General features: G+C 48.1%; 1 protein-coding gene across 1 annotated transcript in view; it reads left to right on the forward strand.

Moving 5' to 3' along the window:
* The first annotated feature begins 659 nt into the window (after window positions 1-659).
* Window positions 660-19,179, forward strand: part of YY1 (YY1 transcription factor) — a 40,834-nt gene continuing 22,314 nt past the window's right edge. The window contains exon 1 of the mRNA XM_007987835.3: window positions 660-1,940. Coding sequence (XP_007986026.2) covers window positions 1,262-1,940 — 679 coding nt within the window. The 5' untranslated portion in view covers window positions 660-1,261. The remainder of the gene's footprint in view (window positions 1,941-19,179) is intronic.

Consider the following 19,179-nt stretch of genomic DNA (forward strand, 5'->3'; position numbering starts at 1 on the left):
GGACCCTGTAGTTCTAAGATCTACGGGGAAACAGGCACCCAACGGCTGCGTCTCAGGTTTCCGCGGGTCACAAAAGAATAACGGACATCCTCCCAACGGTGGCCCAGGGGCTCCGCGGGCGCTTCCGCCGAGCTCGCGCCGACCCCGCGCTCGGCCCCGCACCCAGCCGGGAGCTCGCGGCGAGATGCGGGACGCTGCCCGCGTCGCCCGTCTTTGTCCGTTCGGCCCTCCACACTCACCCCGCGGCCATCGCTCGCCCGAAGCCAGGCGCCAAGAGCAAACGCCGCCCGACGCGAAAAAGGAAGCACAGGCGTTTCTCATCAAAGCAGACTTTATTGGGGCGACTGGGCCGCCCTGCACGCGCCGGCCGCTCCCCGCTCGGCCCCCGGGCCGCCCACCTGCCTCAACCCGGCGCCTGGCCGGCCCCTCCCTCCCTTCTCCTCAGGCTCCCGCCCCCGTGGTGCCCGGGGCCGCGCGGACCGCTCACCGGCTCCCAAGGCGGCGGCTGCAGCGGCGACGCCCCGCTCCCGAGTGCGGCCCCGGCCCGAGGCGGCGTGTTTTGTGGCTGTAGCACCGCTAAGGGCGGGAGTCGCGCGACTCCGAGCGGCGGGAGGCGGCGGCGGCGGCGGCGCGCTGACGTCACGCGCCGCGGGCCAGCCTGCGCGCGTGCGAGCCGCCCCGCCCCCGGTCCCACCGGCCCCAATCCGGGAGGAGCCCGGCGAGTAGGCGGGGCCGCGGAGGCCAGCGGATAGATCGATTGGCCGAGAGGGAGAATCGAGAGGGCGAGCGGGCGAGTGGCAGCGAGGCGGGGCGGGCTGAGGCCAGCGCGGAAGTCTCGCGAGGCCGGGCCCGAGCAGAGTGTGGCGGCGGCGGCGGCGGCGAGATCTGGGCTCGGGTTGAGGAGTTGGTATTTGTGTGGAAGGAGGCGGAGGCGCAGGAGGAAGGGGGAAGCGGAGCGCCGGCCCGGAGGGCGGGAGGAGGCGCGGCCAGGGCGGGCGGTTGCGGCGAGGCGAGGCGGGGAGCCGGGACGAGCAGCGGCCGAGCGAGTGCGGGGCGCACCGAGGCGAGGGAGGCGGGGAAGCCCCGCCGCCGCCGCGGCCGCCGCGCCCGCCCCTTCCCCCGCCGCCCGCCCCCTCTCCCCCCGCCCGCTCGCCGCCTTCCTCCCTCTGCCTTCCTTCCCCACGGCCGGCCGCCTCCTCGCCCGCCCGCCCGCAGCCGAGGAGCCGAGGCCGCCGCGGCCGTGGCGGCGGAGCTCTCAGCCATGGCCTCGGGCGACACCCTCTACATCGCCACGGACGGCTCGGAGATGCCGGCCGAGATCGTGGAGCTGCACGAGATCGAGGTGGAGACCATCCCGGTGGAGACCATCGAGACCACAGTGGTGGGCGAGGAGGAGGAGGAGGACGAAGACGACGAGGACGGCGGCGGCGGCGACCACGGCGGCGGGGGCGGCCACGGGCACGCCGGCCACCACCACCACCACCATCACCACCACCACCACCCGCCCATGATCGCGCTGCAGCCGCTGGTCACCGACGACCCGACCCAGGTGCACCACCACCAGGAGGTGATCCTGGTGCAGACGCGCGAGGAGGTGGTGGGCGGCGACGACTCGGACGGGCTGCGCGCCGAGGACGGCTTCGAAGATCAGATCCTCATCCCGGTGCCCGCGCCGGCCGGCGGCGACGACGACTACATTGAGCAGACGCTGGTCACCGTGGCGGCGGCCGGCAAGAGCGGCGGCGGCGGCTCCTCGTCGTCGGGCGGCGGCCGCGTCAAGAAGGGCGGCGGCAAGAAGAGCGGCAAGAAGAGTTACCTCAGCGGCGGGGCCGGCGCGGCAGGCGGCGGCGGCGCCGACCCGGGCAACAAGAAGTGGGAGCAGAAGCAGGTGCAGATCAAGACCCTGGAGGGCGAGTTCTCGGTCACCATGTGGTCCTCAGGTGAGCGCCGGCCGCGCGCCCCGGCCCCGGGATGTTTTTGTTTTGAAGGGAAGCCATGTTTTATGTGTGTGATGGGCGCCGCCATCTTCTTCGCCAGGGCAAGTATGGCGGCCCCAAAAGATGGCGGGCCGTGCGGCGGCGGGGGCGCGGCGGCGGCGGCGGCGGCCGGCGGCGGGCCGCGAAGATGGCGGCGGGCCGCGGGGGGAGGGGCCGGCGCCGCCCGGCTAGGCCGCAATGGCGTAGTTTCTCCGAGAGGGGGAAGCGCCGCGCGGGGCGGGGACGGCCGGGGGAGGGGCCGGCGCGCTCGCTCCCCGGCGCCCGCATCAACGGGCGCGCCCGCCGGCCCGTTGTGGCGGCAGCCGCGCGCCCCCGGCCCGGGCGGGAGGCGGGCGGGCGTTGGCCGGGCTGCGCCGCGGCTTCGCGGGCCAGGGATTGCTGCCTCCGGGACGCGCGCCCCCTCCCGGCGCTGCCGTTACCCCGCCGGCCGCTGGAGGGCGCCGCGGGCTCTTGCCCCGCCCGGCCTCAACTTCCCCGGACTCCCAACTGCTCCCGGGAGGCACCTTCCAGAAGGGGGGTCGTGGCACGCGTGGGCGCCTCCGGCCTCCTTGCTCCCCGCCCACCCAGCGCCGGGCTGGACCCTGCCCGGGCGGTCACGCTGGCCCGAGGCGTCGTTTGCTGCGGGGCGGGACTTGGGGCTGCACGTAGGGCTCGCGTGTGCGGGCTCCGAGCGTCAGTCGTAGCCTGTCACCGCCGTTGCCAGCGAATTCCTGGCCCTTTAGTCTTCCTGCGGTACCTAGTGGGAAGGGCCTGTGAATCTTAGCGGATAATTCTTAGTCACTTACGTTTTGGGAAAGCTTTTTTTTTTTTTCCCTCCCTCAAGTATTTAGCTCTTTGTGAGTAGGTTGGGTTACTCAACTGTGGACATTTGCCCGTAAATAAAATCGGGTAGTTTAATTTTAAGCCTCTATACTTTTTACTTTGTAGAAAGGTATCTATTTTCCCCACGAAAAGAAAGATTCTAGAAAGCGGGTTTTTTTGGGTTTTGTTTTACTGTTTTAATACTAGTTTTAACGAAGGCCGGAAAACCCATCTACGGCAAAAGGATCCTATCTGCATGTGTAAAATCTTTGTTTTTACTTCACAAAGGCAATTATTCAATGCTGGTTTTTAGGATATTATATTAGTATATTCATATGCTACCTAGCTGAATTGCTGAGATGCTAAATAGACTGATAATAATCCTGCCATCGTAGTTAATCTAATGCCTGTGATGGTTACGTTTAGTACTCCGTATAAGCGGTGGAGTCCCTTCCTTTATAATTACTTTAAAGCTATTTCATAAATTCTCAGAACTGAATGGAGACTCAAAATATGGTGACCTTTGAGTATTAAAAGATCGTTAAAATTCGGAGGAATGAATGAAACAGAAATGAAAACGCTGGACTGAAAAAGCTAGTTTGTTTGTATCTGGTGAAAGCCTCCAGGTGAGACAACTACAGCTGGAAGGATCTGTGATTGAAAGAGGCCTGAGCAAAGGGACGTAGGAGCTGTCAAAATCTAATAGGAAGTGCTAACAGGCGCTGTCTTGCATCGACAGTGCGTTGTAGAACTCATAGTAGTTTGAGTTTAGCAGAAACTGTGTTTAAATGAAACATGAATACTTTAGTACTTAATGGTTATCAAAAGATAACTTCCATGTATTTTGGTAGCTCAAGAGATTACACACTGATCATGTTGGAACTGAAAGTCATGGTTTTGGCGGGGCGCGGTGGCTCACGCCTGTAATCAATCCCAGCACTTTGGGAGGCTGAGGCTGGCGGATCACTTGATGTCAAGAGTTCGAGACCAGCTGGCCATCCTAGTGAAACCCCGTCTCTACTAAAAATACAAAAATTAGCTGGGCTTGGTGGTGGACGCCTGTAATCCCAGCTACTTGGGAGGCTGAGGCAGGAGAATCGGTTGAACCCAGGAAGCAGAGGTTAACAGTGAGCCGAGATTGCACCACTACACTCCAGCCTGGGCGACAGAGCGAGACTCTGTCTCCAAAAAAAAAAAGAAAAGAAAAGAAAAAGGAGGGGGGCATTTTTTTGTTGTTATTAACAGTGAGTAAGGGATGGGGGTTTTAGTTATTGATTAATTTGCAGAATTCAGAATATGATTTGAAATTAGATATTTAGGTAAAGATACATTAACCACTTAAAAATAAATTTATTTTTTTTCTCATAGTGTGTGGAATTAGAGTAATTTAGAAAACCAACATATTTTTATATGTTCTGCATTTTATCTTAACAAATTACTGGTCCACTTTTCCACATCCAGAGAACTTGGTGTAGTGTATAGCTTTGCGTGCTGAAGTGCTGTGTATTAAGTCAGCCAGTTAGGAGAGAAAATCTGAGGGGCTTGACTGATGGAAGTCAATTTACAATTAAGTGAGCATTTTAAAAGTCATTACTTCCCCTGTGCAAGTGTTTTTTTTTGTTTGTTTGTTTGTTTGTTTGTTTAGACAGAGTCTCGCTCTGTTGCCCAGGGGCTGGAGTGCAGTGGCGAGATCTCTGCTCACTGCAAGCTCCGCCTCCCTGGCTCATGCCATTCTCCTGCCTCAGCCTCCCGAGTAGATGGGACTACAGGCGCCCGCCAGCACGCCCGGCTAATTTTTTGTATTTTTAATAGAGACAGAGTTTCACCGTGTTAGCCAGGACGGTCTCGAGCTCCTGAATTTGTGATCCGCCTGCCTCGGCCTCCCAAAGTGCTGGGATTACAGGCGTGAGCCACTGCCCTCAGCCAAGTGGCTGCTTTTAAGGTGGCACAGTTTGGGGTTGTTTTCCACATCCATTTCTTTTTTTTTTTTTTTTTTTTTTTTTAATTTGATACAGAGTCTTGCTCTGTCGCCCAGACTGGAGTGCAGTGTCATGATCTTGGCTTACTGCAACCTTCACCTCCTGGGTTCAAGCGATTCTCATGTATCGGCCTCCCAAGTAGCTGGGATTACAGGTGCCCACCACCACTCCTGGCTATAATGTCCATTTCTTTAATGCGTTGGTTGTCTAGTTAGTGTGGTAGAGTATGCTGTGCATAAAGGTGGTTATAAATATTTGATGGCAGTAACATAGGATTGTCTGTTTGTCAGGCGTGTTTTGTGGTAAACTATCCCCCTTTTCCTTGTGATTTGGAATTATTACTAAAGAGAAGCTAAAGAGCTTATGGATAACTGCATTTCCCAAGTTCAAATTCTGAAAATGATTTCATTTTCAGAACTGAAATGACATGATATAGTCACTATAATTCCATAACGTGGAGAAATGAAAGTGGGTTAATTGTTGGATAAATCTGTATGTATGTGTACATACGGGTTGAGCATGGTGGGCAGCATTACTGCTTTCATGTACTTGATCTCGTTTGATCCTAGGCATGAAGATTTTAACCACACTATAGTTTCACTAAAATAGCCCTTTAGTTTGGAATGAACCGTGAAGTAACAGTTTTGCATAAGCTCCAAGCTGAGTTACTTGAAGTCCTTATAAAAATAGTTGTACATACAGGGTATTCCCTGAGGGTCTAGTTACCTCTTAGACCCTCTTGGTGTAAAAAACAAAAAAATCAGGCTGGGTGCAGTGGCTCACACCTGTAGTCCCAGAACTCTGGGAGGCCAAGGCAGGAGGATCACTTGAGCCCAGGAGTTCTAGACGAACCTCGGCAATATAGTGAGACTCCGCTTTGGGAAGAAAAAAAAATAAAAAATAAACAGAAAAAAAAAAATTAGTCGTGGTGGCACATGCCTGTAGTCAGTCCCAGCTACTTGGTAGGTTGAGGTGGGAGGATCACCTGAGCCTGGGAAATTGAGGCTGCAAGTCAGCGGTGATTACACCACTGTACTCCAGCCTGGATGAGAGTGAGACACTGTGTCAAAAAAAAAAAAAAAATTGGTGGGAGTCACCATATTTCTGGAAACCAAATGGGTTTCTTTTGCTTGCATGCCATCTTCCTTTAATTTCCCACAGTAACAACACTCTGGCAGGCATCTTTTGAATGTAATATCAGCATAGGAATCTAATAGTTTTTTAGTAGTTTTAGGCCTTATGGGATCCTTAAGAGATTGGCTTTTTTTTTTTTTTTTTTTGAGATGGGGGTCTCACTGTGTCACCCAGGTTTGAGTGCAGTGGAGAGATCTTGGCTCACTGCAACCTTTGCCTTCGAAGTAGCACCTGCCACCATGCCCAGCTAATTTTTTTGTATTTTTGGTAGAGACGAGGTTTCGCCATGTTGCCCAAGCTGGTCTTGAACTCCTGATCTCAGGCGATTCACCCACCTCGGCCTCCCAAAGTGTTGGGATTACCGACCTACCTGCCCCCCGACATCCCCCACTTTTTTTTTTGAGACGGTCTCATTCTTTCACCCAGGCTAGAGTGCAGTGGGCCTCAACCTCCCAGGCTGAAGCAATCCTCCCACCTCAACCTTCCAAGCAGCTGGGACCACAGGCTAATGTTTTAATTTTTTTCAGACATGGGGTCTCCTTACGTTGCCCAGACTGGTCTCAAACTCCTGGGCTCCAGCAATACTCTTGCCTCAGCTTTCCAGAGTGATGGGATTATGGGTGTGAGCCACCGCGCCTGACCTCTTTATTTTTTCCTAAATTTTTAATTCTCATACAAATGTTTAGTTTCTTCTTTATTTATTTGTTTATTTTTCAGGCGGAGTCTTGCTGTGTCACCCAGGCTGGAGTGCAGTGGCTCACTGCAAGCTCCGCCTCCCCGGTTCACACCATGCTCCTGCCTCAACTTCCAGAGTAGCTGGGACTACAGGCGCCTGCGGCCATGCCCGGCTAATTTTTTGTATTTTTAGTAGAGACAGGGTTTCACCGTGTTAGCCAGGATGGTCTCGATCTCCTGACCTCATGATCCGCTTGCCTCAGCCTCCCAAAAGTGCTGGGATTACAGGCATGAGCCACTGCACCCTGCCAGTTTCTTCTATATTTAACCTGAATGAATATGCTTAGCTGTTTAATGTGTTAAGAGAACTCTGCATCTGGGAGTTTTTTAGTTGTTGCTTTTTAAATTAGAGATGGGGCCTTGCCTTGTTGCCTAGGCTGGCCTTAAATTCCTAGGCTCAGACTATCTTCTTGCCTCAAATTCCTGAGTAGCTGGGACTATAGACACTCAGCTTCAACTATGTTTTGAATAATCTTAATCAGTTGCTTTGATGCCAGTGTTTACTTTGGCCTTTTTCACTATATATAATTAAAAAACATTTCAGTATTGACAGATTTGGGCACAGTACCATATATTTTTTCCCTAGATATTAATGCTATTACATAGGAGTAACAGTTGTTGTGGGGTTTTTTGTTTGTTTGTTTGAGGTGAAGTGTTGCTGTGTCGCCCAGGCTGGAGTGCAATGCGTGATCTTGGCTCACTGCAACCTCTGCCTCCCAGATTCAAGCAGTTCTCCTCCCTCAGCCTCCCAAGTAGCTGGGATGTGCCACCACGCCTGGCTAATTGTTGTATTTTTAGTAGAGACTGGGTTTCTCCATGTTGACCAGGCTGGTCTCGAACTCCTGACCTCAGGCGATCCTCCCAACCCAGCCTCCCAAAGTGCTGGGATTACAGATGTGAGCTACTGCACCCAGCCAGGAACAACTGTTTTATAACTTAGTTAATTATAGATTAAGCCACTTAACCATTGCATTTAATAGGGAAGATAATGATAAAAACTGAAATTTAAAACGTTTAGTTCAGAGATAAATCTAGGTGATTTTAAAATTTTGAGATTTCAGTTGGTGAGAAACTGACCCTCTCTAAGGCTGTTGATATTTTAATTCAGAGCAGAAGTTGCACTGCCATGTGCAAAACTGCTACATAGATGCCTGGAATCCTGCGAACAAGCCAGCATGTCCATGGTCACCCCCACCCCGTTTCCATTTCCATACATGGGTTTTGTGAGGCGAGGCCAGCATGTGCATACTGCCTGCCCATGGCTAATGAAGATAGCACAGGTGTGGGGGGGACAGTATTCCCCCCATTCTGTCCCCTGCCAGTCAGTACAGCTTGGGTTACAGGGGGGACCTGTGCCTTCTCAAAGTGCTGGCAGCTGAGTGGCACTTCCTTCATGCCTGGGAGTCAAGTCCCTCCCCTGGTGTGCCCAGGTCGGCCTCATGTTCCGGGTAGAGAACCCTTGCCTGAGCCTTGTTGGGATGTGGGGTGGTGAGACCCCACCTGAGCTGTGACCTTCTGAGAGCAGACAAATTAAACTGCTGAAGGAGAGGCAAAAATAATAATTATTATTCTGTTACACTGAATAGAGAAGCGGCTTGTGCTGGATTAAGCAAAACCGGTAAGACCAGAAAACGATTGATATAAAATCAGTAAATGCAAGGAAGTTGAAATGCATTGAATTTTTCTCAATTTTATATGTTCGGAAGATGCAGGTTTGCCAAAAATCACTAGTCATGACCGTTTGCCATTCCTCTGTGGGTTTTTCACACCCTCCCTCCCCACTAAAAACTGTGCTATTTATCACTAAGTAGAGATGCAATAAACATGAACTTCCATGGAGCCAAGCTCAAAAAGCCCTCCAAAGTAATCACTTCAACCTCATGACCTACATAGGGCAGCCTAAGTCATAGATCTCGAATCCTGATCTGGTAGCTCTGAAAAGTTTAGCTTCCTAATAAAACCTCTTGTGCTGTCAGACTCCACTCCAGGTTATTAACCTTGCCTTTTCCCTCCCACTGTCAACAACTGACTCCCCCTAGTGGGAAAAGAAAAATTCGTATCAGGAAAAGGTCAGGGTTCCTGTCCTATCTACAGTTAGCATTTTAGGCTTTTGCAAGAGGGTAAGTTTTTAAAAACATCCATGTTGGACTCTTAGGTGGATATTTACAAAAGGCATTTCTATTTTGTTTTTGAAACCTGCTTAACAAGGTCAGTCCGTTTTAAGGCTGGGAAACTTTTATTAGCAAAAACAATTATTGCAATGAATATTACTTAATATTTGCATTCTTTTGTTTAACTCTTGATCTGCTCAGGTGACCATTTTTATTCTCTCTGTGCTGTTACTACTTACAATAGGAAGAGTAAGCAAAAGTGAATTTTTCTTTTTTTTTTTTGAGACAGGGTCTCACTTTCTCACCCAGTCTGGAGTACAGTGGCACAGTCTCAGCTCATTGCAGCCTCAACCTCCTGGGCTCAAGCAGTCCTGCCTCAGTCCCCCAAGAGCTGGGACTGCAGGCACACACCACCAGGCACGGCTAATTTTTTGTAGAGACAGGGTTATCAGAATCATGGCTTGGATGTAGAAAATAACATTAATGTAATTACTGCAGAGTATTAGGAAGAGCCAAGGGAGATCTTAGAGTTAGCTGACTGTTGGATAGGCTTGCACCTTTTCATGTGTGATGGACTTCAGTAACAGCACATAAGGGGAGCCAAGCCATTTCCTAGTTCTAAGTATCTTCTCAGTAGGTTCTGTTCTGTTTAACTTCATGAATAATTATCAAGAACAGAAAGCCAGCAGCATCATATTTCCTCTCTAGAGGGGACTGACCTTGGGATCTTTGTAAAATGAATTGGGGTAGCAGTATCCTTATTCTGTTCCTTTACGAACAGAACAATATACTCAATTTCTTTCTTTCTTTCTTTTTTTATTTTGCGGGGGGGACGACAGAGTTTTGCTCTGTCACCCAGGCTGGAGTGCAGTGGTGTGATCTGGTTCACTGCAACCTCTGCCTCCCAGGTTCAAACAATTTTCCTGCCTCAGCCTCCTGTGAAGCTGGGATTACAGGTATGCGCCACCATGTCCGGCTAATTTTTTGTATTAGTAGAGACGGGTTTTACCTTGTTGGCCAGGTCTGGTCTTGAACTCCTGACCTCAAGTCATCTGCCCACCTCGGCCTCCCAAAGTGCTGGGATTACAGGCATGAGCTACTGTACCCAGCCTACTCAATTTCTTAAAGCAAGAGTCTTCCATTTTAAGGTGACCTGGCAAATGAGATATTAGGAACCCTTGAGCAAAAAAAAAAAAAAATTTTTGAGACAGGTTCTTGCTGTGTTGCTCAGACTGGAGTGCACTGGCTATTCACAGGTGTGATCATTGTGCACTACAGCCTTGAACTCCTGGTCTCAAGTGGTTCTCCGGTCTCAGCCTCCCTAGTAGCTGGGACTAGAGGTGTGTGCCACTCCACCCAGCTTGAATAAATTTTTTTTTTTCTTTTTTTTTTTTTTGCTTTTTTGAGGCGGAGTCTCACTCTGTCACCCAGGCTGAAGCGCAGTGGCGTGATCTCAGCTCATTGCAAGCTCCGCCTCCCGGGTTCACACCATTCTTCTGCCTCAGCCTCCCAAGTAGCTGGGACTACAGGTGCCTGCCACCACTCCCGGCTAATTTTTTGTATTTTTAGTAGAGACAGGATTTCACCGTGCTAGCCAGGATGGTCTTGATCTCCTGACCTTGTGATCTGCCCGCCTCGGCCTCCCAAAGTGCTGGGATTATAGGGGTTAGCCACCACGCCCGGCCACGTTAAATTCTTAATAGCCATTCAGTTACTTTAGTTTTACACAGTAGTTTCAGATGTGGTTAAACATTAAAACAATATAAATGGTTATTTGTGATAGACTCTTTCTCATGTAATTTTTTTTTTTTTTTTTTTTTGGTAGACAGGAGTTTTGCTCTGTTGCCCAGGCTAGAGTACAGTGGCATGATCTCGGCTCACCTGCAACCTTCACCTCCTGGGTTCAAGCGATTCTCCTGCCTCAGCCTCCTCAGTAGCTGGGATTACAGGCTTGCACCACCACACCGGCTAATTTTTGTACTTTTAGTAGAGATGGTGTTTCACCATGTTGGTCAGGCTGGTCTCGAACTCCTGACCTCAAGTGATCTACCTGCATCAGCCTCCAAAGTTCTGGGATTACAGGCGTGAGCCACTGTGCCCGGCTTTCTTGTGTAAATTAATTCCCCTCCTCAAATAGAAGATCTGTGAGGCAGGGAAAGGGGCTGCCATTGCTGTGCAAGAAGCTGTTCTGTTTGGTGTCAGGATCTGTCTTTTCAGGAGAGTATTGAACTTTGAATATTGAGTAAATGAATGGATGGAATTTGTGCTGTAAGGCAGAATCAGGGCTTATGCCAAAATGCTATTTTGGTCTATTCCTGTATTGGTGGAAAAGGAGTACTAGGGAATCCAGAGAAGGTGGAGAAGCGTTCTGTTTTAGAAGCAGCATGGGCTTTAGAGTCAATTCTCAATTCAAATCCCAGATTTGCTACTTAACCGCTTTTTTTTTTTTTTTTTGTCTGAGACGGAGTCTTACTGTCACCCAGACTGGAGTGCAGTGGCACCATCTCAGCTCACTGCAATCTCCGCCTCCCAGGTTCAAGCGATTCTCCTACCTCAGCTTCCAGAGTAGCTGGGACTATAGGCTCCTGCCGCCACACCCAGCTAATTTTTGTATTTTTAGTAGAGATGGGGTTTCACCATATTGGCCAGGCTGCTCTCGAACTCCCGACCTTGTGATCCGCCTACCTTGGCCCCACAAAGTGCTGGGAATACAGGCATGAGCCACCGCGCCCGGCCTTTTTTTTTTTTTTTTTTTTTTTGAGATGGAGTTTTGCTCTTGTTGCTCAGGCTGGAGTGCAGTGGCACGATCTCGGCTTACCACAACCTCCATCTCCCAGGTTCAAGCAATTCTCCTGCTTCAGCCTCCCGAGTAGTTGGGATCACAGGCATTCACCACCACACCTGGCTAATTTTGTATTTTTAGTAGAGACAGGGTTTCTCCATGTTGGTCAGGCTGATCTTGAACTCCTGACCTCAGGTGATCCGCCTGCCTCAGCCTCCCAAAGTGCTGGGATTACAGGCGTGAGCCATCGCGCCTGGCCTACTTACTGCTCTTTAGATACATTGCTTGTCATTTCTGAGGACAGTTTCTTCAGCCAAAACATAGGGTTTAATACCTTAAAGATAGTGTTTGCATTGAGAAATGTGATAGTTGCCAGAATGAAATAGGTACTTAATAAAGGATAGTATCGTTTCTTAAGGTCTTTATTAGTAGGAAAAACGGGGAAACAACCTATGTCTGATTTTTACCTATTGCCTAGCAGTGAATCACAAATGTTTAGCTCTCCCCCATTTCAGTGAAAGGTTGGCTGATGGCAGCTGTGACTCTGTTTTGTCTTTTTTGCCAGAAGTATCCTAGAGTGGCCTAAGATAGAAGGTGTGGAGAAATAAAATGTAGCCAAATATGTGTGTGCATGCATGCATGCATACATATATAGATAAATATGTCAGTTGGTGAAGGTGAAAATAGAAGATCGGGATCACAGGAAAAATTACCATCAACCCTAATGAGGTTCCTGGCAGTCAAGATAAAAAAAAAAGGAACTTATATTACCTTTATCTGATATTAATTCTGAGTAAATAAAGCATTTCTTAGGAATGAATTCCTTCGTGTATGAAGGGGGCCACTGAGTGGTAGTGCTGGCATTTTTCAGCCAACGTAGTGACAAATTTCACAGTGCTCTCTTAGAGATGCCTAAAAAATGTATTATAGAAAGTGGCTGGGCATGGTGCACTTTGGGAGACTCAGGTGGAAGGATCTGAGGTCAGGAGTTTGAGACCAACCTGGGCAACATAGTAAGACCTTGTCTCCACAGGAAATTAAAAAAAAAAAAACCAAGCGTGGTGGCATGTGCTTGTAGCCCCAGCTACCCAGGAGGCTGACGTGGGAGAACCACCTGAGCGCCGGAGGTCAAGGCTGCAGTGAGCGCCACTCCAACCTGGATGATGACATAGTGAGATTCTGCCTCAAAAAGCAAAGAGAGAGAGAGAAATAATATATAAGGCCTTTGATTTTTCTGATCTATTGTGGTTGACTGAATAATGACTCCCAAGATGGCCAGATCCTAATTCTTGGAACCTGTGGGTGTTAACCTTATTTGCAAGTGTGATTAAACCAAGGCTCTTGGAATAGGGAGAGTAGCCTGGATTATCTAGGTGGGTACCAAATGTAATCACACAATGTCCTTGTATTCACAGGAAGGCAGTGGGAGATTGATTGCCAAAGAGGAAGTAGGAGAGGTGCAAGAGGTTGGTTGGAGTGAGGTGAAGAGAAGAGGTCAAGGATTGTAGGCAGCCTTCAGAAGCTAGAATATGTGAGGGACCAGGTTCTCCACTGAAGCCTCCAGAAGGAACCCACACAACGACTTTATAGCTCTGAAACTGATTCTTACTGCTGGCCTCTAGAACTAGAAGAGAATAAATTCCTGTTGTTTCAAACCACCAAATTAGGAAAGTAATACATGTGCTAGCACCCCCTGACCTTGGCAAGTCCTTATTAATGTGCAAGGCACAAGACTTACTGTCCCCCCCTTAAAACTAGGAGAGAGGGGAAGTGGAATAAATGGGCTTTTTTTTTTGCACACTACTGAATTTCCCAGACATGATGGTTGGCATTTCACACATTACTTTGTTTTAGCCTTGTAAGATTGGTGGTATCCTTCCTCCCCTCCCCCCGTTTCCCTCTCTTATCTTTATTTCTTTGTAAAGGCAGGGTCTCTCTTTGTTGCTCAGGCTGGTCTCTTAATTACTGGCCTCAAGAGATCTTCCTGCCTCACCCTCCCAAAGTGCCGGGATTATAGGTGTGAGCTCCTGTGCCTGGCCTTATTGTTTAATAAATGAGGAAACCAGGCAAGGTTAAGAGTGGAGGCTGGGGCCGGGCGCGGTGGCTCACGCCTGTAATCCCAGTACTTTGGGAGGCCGAGACAGGCGGATCACGCGGTCAGGAGATCGAGACCATACTGGCTAACACGTGAAACCCCGTCTCTACTAAAAAATACAAAAAAAATAGCCGGGCGAGGGGTCGGGCGCCTGTGGTCCCAGCTACTTGGGAGGCTGAGGTAGGAGAATGGTGTAAACCTGGGAGGCGGAGCTTGCAGTGAGCTGAGATCCAGCCACTGCACTCCAGCCTGGGCGACAGAGCGAGACTCCGTCTCCAAAAAAAAAAAAAAAAAAAAAAAAAAGAGTGGAGGCTGGGCCGGGTACGGTGGCTCACGCCTGTAATCCCAGCACTTTGGGAGGCCGAGGCGGGCAGATCATGAGGTCAGGAGATCGAGACCATCCTGGCTAACAGGGTGAAACCCCGTTCTACTAAAAGTACAAAAAAATTAGCCGGGTGTGGTGGCGGACGCCTGTAGTCCCAGGTACACGGGAGGCTGAGGCAGGACAATGGTGTGAACCCAGGAGGAGTAGTGTGCAGTGAGCCGAGATCTTGCCACTGCACTCCAGCCTGGGAGACAGAACGGGACTCTGTCTCAAAAAAAGAAAAAAAAAGAAAACAGTGGAGGCTGGAGTGACAGGAATGAATGGCTTCTTGAAGGGAAGATACCTTAATTTGGGTTGTGGAGAGTGGACTGGGCTTAGGTCACCAGAGGAAGGCAGGAGGGTAAATTGTATTGAGTACCTTTTACTAGACACTGAGAAAAGCACTTTGCTTGGAGCTTGGAGGGGAGGTGAGACTCTATCTTTTTACTTCTCTGGACTTGTAGAGTGCTTCTCACTTTTCCATTTATTTAGTTCCTTAATTATATCTTTTTGACTGGAAATTGGAGTCTACAAACTCAGTCTTTTGCTTTGCTCCTCAAACTAGACTGGGAGTGATTATTGCTTTGGTAACATAGAAGGAAACTGAGCAGCTGGGAGATTGGGATGGGCCAGGGGTTTATTTATATAATACCTTCAACCTTTTGAATAGTACCATATGCAGAAATAGAAGCTATTAAATGTGAGTTAATTGTCCTTCCCCATATATGACTAGTGTTGGCTAGATTTTGTTTTTCCACGCGTTCTATCTTAGGCCAATTTAGTCTTGGTCTAGTTGTTTTAGGTCATTGCATTTAGCCAGAGTGTTAGTGAGCACTGTAGTCACCTAATGTACAGTTTTGGGTAGAAGTTCCTAACGTGGTGGTTGCCCACATCACCTTACCCCCTTGAATCAATGACTTGTATTCTCAGCTTTTTCCAAATAGGAATTCTGAGATTTGGCTTTAATTTGCCTTACCCAGTTGTGTTCTGGTAATTAACAATCATCAACTTAAGTTATATTGGTTAAAGAAACCCATTTTAGGCCAGGCATGGTGGCTCACACCTCTAACCCCAGGGATTTGGGAAGCCAAGGCAGGAGGATCACTTGAACCCAGGAGTTCAAGACTAGCTTGGGCAACATAGTGAGACCCCATCTCCACCAGGAAAAAAAAAAAAAAAATCAACTGGGTGTGGTAGTGTGGTGGACCTGTGGTCTCAACTACAGGTGGAATGCGGTTGCTGGAGGAACACTGGAGCCAGGGAGGTCAAGGCTGCTTTGAGCAGTGATAGTGCCACTGCACTCCAGCCTGGGCAACAGAGTGAGACCCTGTCTCAAAGGAAAAGAAAGAAAGAAACCCATAGAAACTTTTAATAGGGGCTAACTATGTCCTGTGAAACAATAAAAGGGATCATTAGGTCCTGTCCTCAAGGGAAACTCCAACAAGGAATAGATATACAACAATTTTTAATGACCTATAGTGTCTCCAGACAATTTTTAAAGCAGATTTAGATATTTGCTTCCTGAACATGTTTTACCTAGATGTACATTTGATATTACCCCATTGCTAGTCAATAGAAATCAATAACATTCATAGCATAATTTGACATTCATAGTGGGTCAGTAAACACTCTCCTCTATGTAGCAAAATCTTTTTCAGTAGTAATTATGAAGGGAATGGTATTTTTAGTAGCAATGGAGTTTTGCCATGTTAGCCAGGCTTGTCTTTTTTATTTTTTGAGACGGAGTCTTGCTCTGTTGCCCAGCCTGGAATGCAGTGGCGTGATCTCGGCTCACTGCAACCTCTGCCTCTCAGGTTCAAGTGATTCTCCCACCTCAGCCTCCCAAAGTGCTGGGATTATAGGCATGAGCCACTGCACCTGGCCAAGATATTTTTTTGAACAAAGAAACTTATATGTACGTATGGCCTGTAATGTAATAAAAATTACTAGCTGCTTTTATAGCATCATAAATTTTTATTCTATCTGGTAAAAACTTCTGATTTTCTTTTTGCAAAAATTAGTAAAATGGCCAAATGATAGCAAATATTGACATTATTTAATGTATTGCTTTACTGTGTGTCCAGCTTTTGAAAATGAGGCAGGTCAAATATTGTCCTTTTGGTTTCTTCTGGCAACAAAAGCTAGTGTCTTTTGTCATTTCTCTAGAAGTCTTCTTTGCAGCTTGATTTTTTTCCTGTATGTTTCATTTCTTTTCCTTTCCTATCCTGTCCTTTCCCTTCCTTTTTTTTGAGACAGAGTCTTATTCTGTCACCCAGGCTGGAGTGCAGTGGCGTGCTTTCAACTTACTGTAACCTCTACCTCCCAGGTTCAAGCAGTTCGTTTGCTTCAGTCTCCCGAGTAGCTGGAATTACGAGTGTGTGCCACCATGCCTGCTGACTTTTGTAGAGATGGATTTTTGCCATGTTGGCCAGACTGGTCTTGAACTCCTGACCCTGGGTGATCAGCCCGCTTTGGCCTCCCAAAGTGCTGAGATTACAGGTGCAAGCCACCGGGCCCAGCCTATTTTCTTTTTTTCTTTATTCTTTTTTTTTTTTTTCCTTTTTTTTTCCCCCCCTTTTTTCTTTTTTTTTCTTTTTTGCTTTTTTTGAGTCGAAGTCTCACACTGTCGCCTGGGCTAGAGTGCAGTGGTGTGATCTCGGATCACTACAACATCCGCCTCCCGGGTTCAAGCGATTCTCCTGCCTCAGCCTCCCAAGTAGCTGGAATTACAGACGCCTGCCACCACGCCCATCTAATTTTTGTCTTTTTTTATTTTTATTTTAATTTTTAGTAGTGATGGGGTTTCACTATGTTGGCCAGGCTGGTCTCAAACAATCCTGACCTCGTGATCCACCCGCCTTGGCCTCCGAAAGTGCTAGGATTACAGGTGTGACCCACTGTGCCCAGCCAGCCTATTTTCTTACATTTTCTTGTTAACCCTTCACAGTTTCTGTGCACTGGTCTTCAGAGAGTTCCTCTAGTTATCTTCCTTGCAGGAAACACTGTTTTTTAAGGAATAAGTTATAAATGTGTGATAATGTATGTCTTAAATCTATATCTTATGAAAACATACAATAACCACAAAAATTATTTCAAACTTAGACCAACAAAAGTTTTTTTTAAGGCAAGAAACTGATATTGTTTAAAAGTGTGGGAGGACCAGGCACAGTGGCTCATGCCTATAATCCCAGCACTTTGGGAGGCTGAGGTGGGCGGATCACCTGAGGTCAGGAGTTAGAGACCAGCCTGGCCAACGTGGTGAAACCCTATCTCTGCTAAAAATACAAAAAATTTCTGAGCGTGGTGGTGTGCCCCTGTGATCCCAGCTACTTGGGAGGCTGAGACAGGAGAATTGCTTGAACCTGGGAGGCGGAGGTTGCAGTGGGCCAAGATCGTACCACTGCACTCCAACCTGGGGGACAGAGGGAGACTCCGTCTCAGGATGGATGGATGGATGGATAGATAAGTGTGTAATGTGGTAATGATCAAGAGTACACTTATTTTCAGCCAGTTTTATTACGGTTTTAAAATTATGTACAGACCATGCAGCCCTCTCTTGTCTGTGCTTAGGGCAGACTGCTTTTGCTGTATGCCACTTAGCACTTGATACATCACTGAGTACAATTTTCTTTAGACAGGACTAGTTGTCTCCCTACCTGTGGACATCTCTCTTCGGTCTCCTTTGCAAAGTCTTCCTGATTCTCTTAATATTAGAATTGTTCAGGTTTTGGTTCTTAGCCTTCTCCTCTCTGACTATATTCTTTTTCAGTAGATAATCTTACAATGTCTTTCTGTGGCTTTCAGTGCAGTCTGAGTCAGGCATGGTATTGTGGGCCTATAGTCCCACCTACTTGGGAGGCTGAAGCAGGAGGGTCAGTTGAGTCCAGGAGTTTGAGGCCGCAGTGAGCTATGATCATGCCATTGCACTTGTCTGGTCAGCAGAGCCAGACCCTGTCCAAAAAAAAAATCTATATGCCAGTGATTCTCACAGATTCCCATATAATTCTCTGTAACCTAGGTTTCTTGTCCCCTGTACTTGCATATCTAGTTGCCTTTTTGAGGTCTGCCCCTTAGATTTTGCACAGATAACTCAAACCAAAGAGGAACTCTAAATCTTCTGCACGTCATCTCTTTCCCGCTCTTGTCCTCCATCTCAGCAAATGACACCACCATCTTCTAAGAATTACAAGCAAGAAACTCAGGTGGCATACTTGGTGTCCCTGTTCCTCCCCAACCCATCTGATTCATTATCTAGCCATGTTTATTTCTCCATCCATTAACAGATGGATGAACAAAATGGTATGTATGTACAGAATATTATTCAGCCATGAAGAGGAATGGAATGTTGTTACGTGTTACAACAGGTGGGTCTTAAAAACATTATGCTTAGTGAAATAAACCAGGCATGGATGGCAAATACTGTATGATTCAACTGGTATGAGGTACCTGAAATAGGCAAATTTATAGAGACAGAAAGTAGAATTGAGGTTAGCAGGTGCTGAGGGGAAGTGAAAGTTCTTATGTAATGGATATATAGAGTTTTTTGCAGGAATGAAGAAAACATTTGAGTATAGATAGTGGTGACGGTTACACATTCTGAATGTATTTAATGGCACTAAATTGTACACTTACGTATGGTTAAAATGATAAGTATTATGGTAATGTATATTTTACCACCTTTTTTTTTTTTTTTTAATGAAAACCGTGGAAATACAGAGGTTGGATTTGGCCAACTGGCTCTACTAGCTGATTCCTGATATAGGTCATAAAGTCTTGTCAGCGTCTACTTTAGGCTTCTTTCATATGTTTTTTTGGTATCTGATTCTGAATTATTTTAGTGGCCATCGTGAGGGTTCTTGATACTCTTCGGTGTTGATACTGTACGCCACTTGCACTTGATATGTTGCTGAGTTAAATTCTCTTTAGACAGAGCTAGTTGTCTTCCTACCTGCGGATATACCTCTTCAGTCCCCTTGCAAAGTCTTCCTCAGTCTCTCAATATTGGAATTGCTCACATTTGGGTTCTGAGCCCCACTCAAGTATTTCCTCATTTGACTTCCCTCACTGGACTGTAAGTTCCTTGAGAGCAGACTCTTTGTTTCCAGCTTTTATTCCTAGTACCCAGAACAATGCCAGGCACATAGGAGGCCCTCAATATATGTAGAACTAATGAAGAAAATC

The sequence above is a fragment of the Chlorocebus sabaeus genome, chromosome 24, assembly GCF_047675955.1.
Source record: "Chlorocebus sabaeus isolate Y175 chromosome 24, mChlSab1.0.hap1, whole genome shotgun sequence".
NCBI classification, from domain to species: domain Eukaryota; kingdom Metazoa; phylum Chordata; class Mammalia; order Primates; family Cercopithecidae; genus Chlorocebus; species Chlorocebus sabaeus.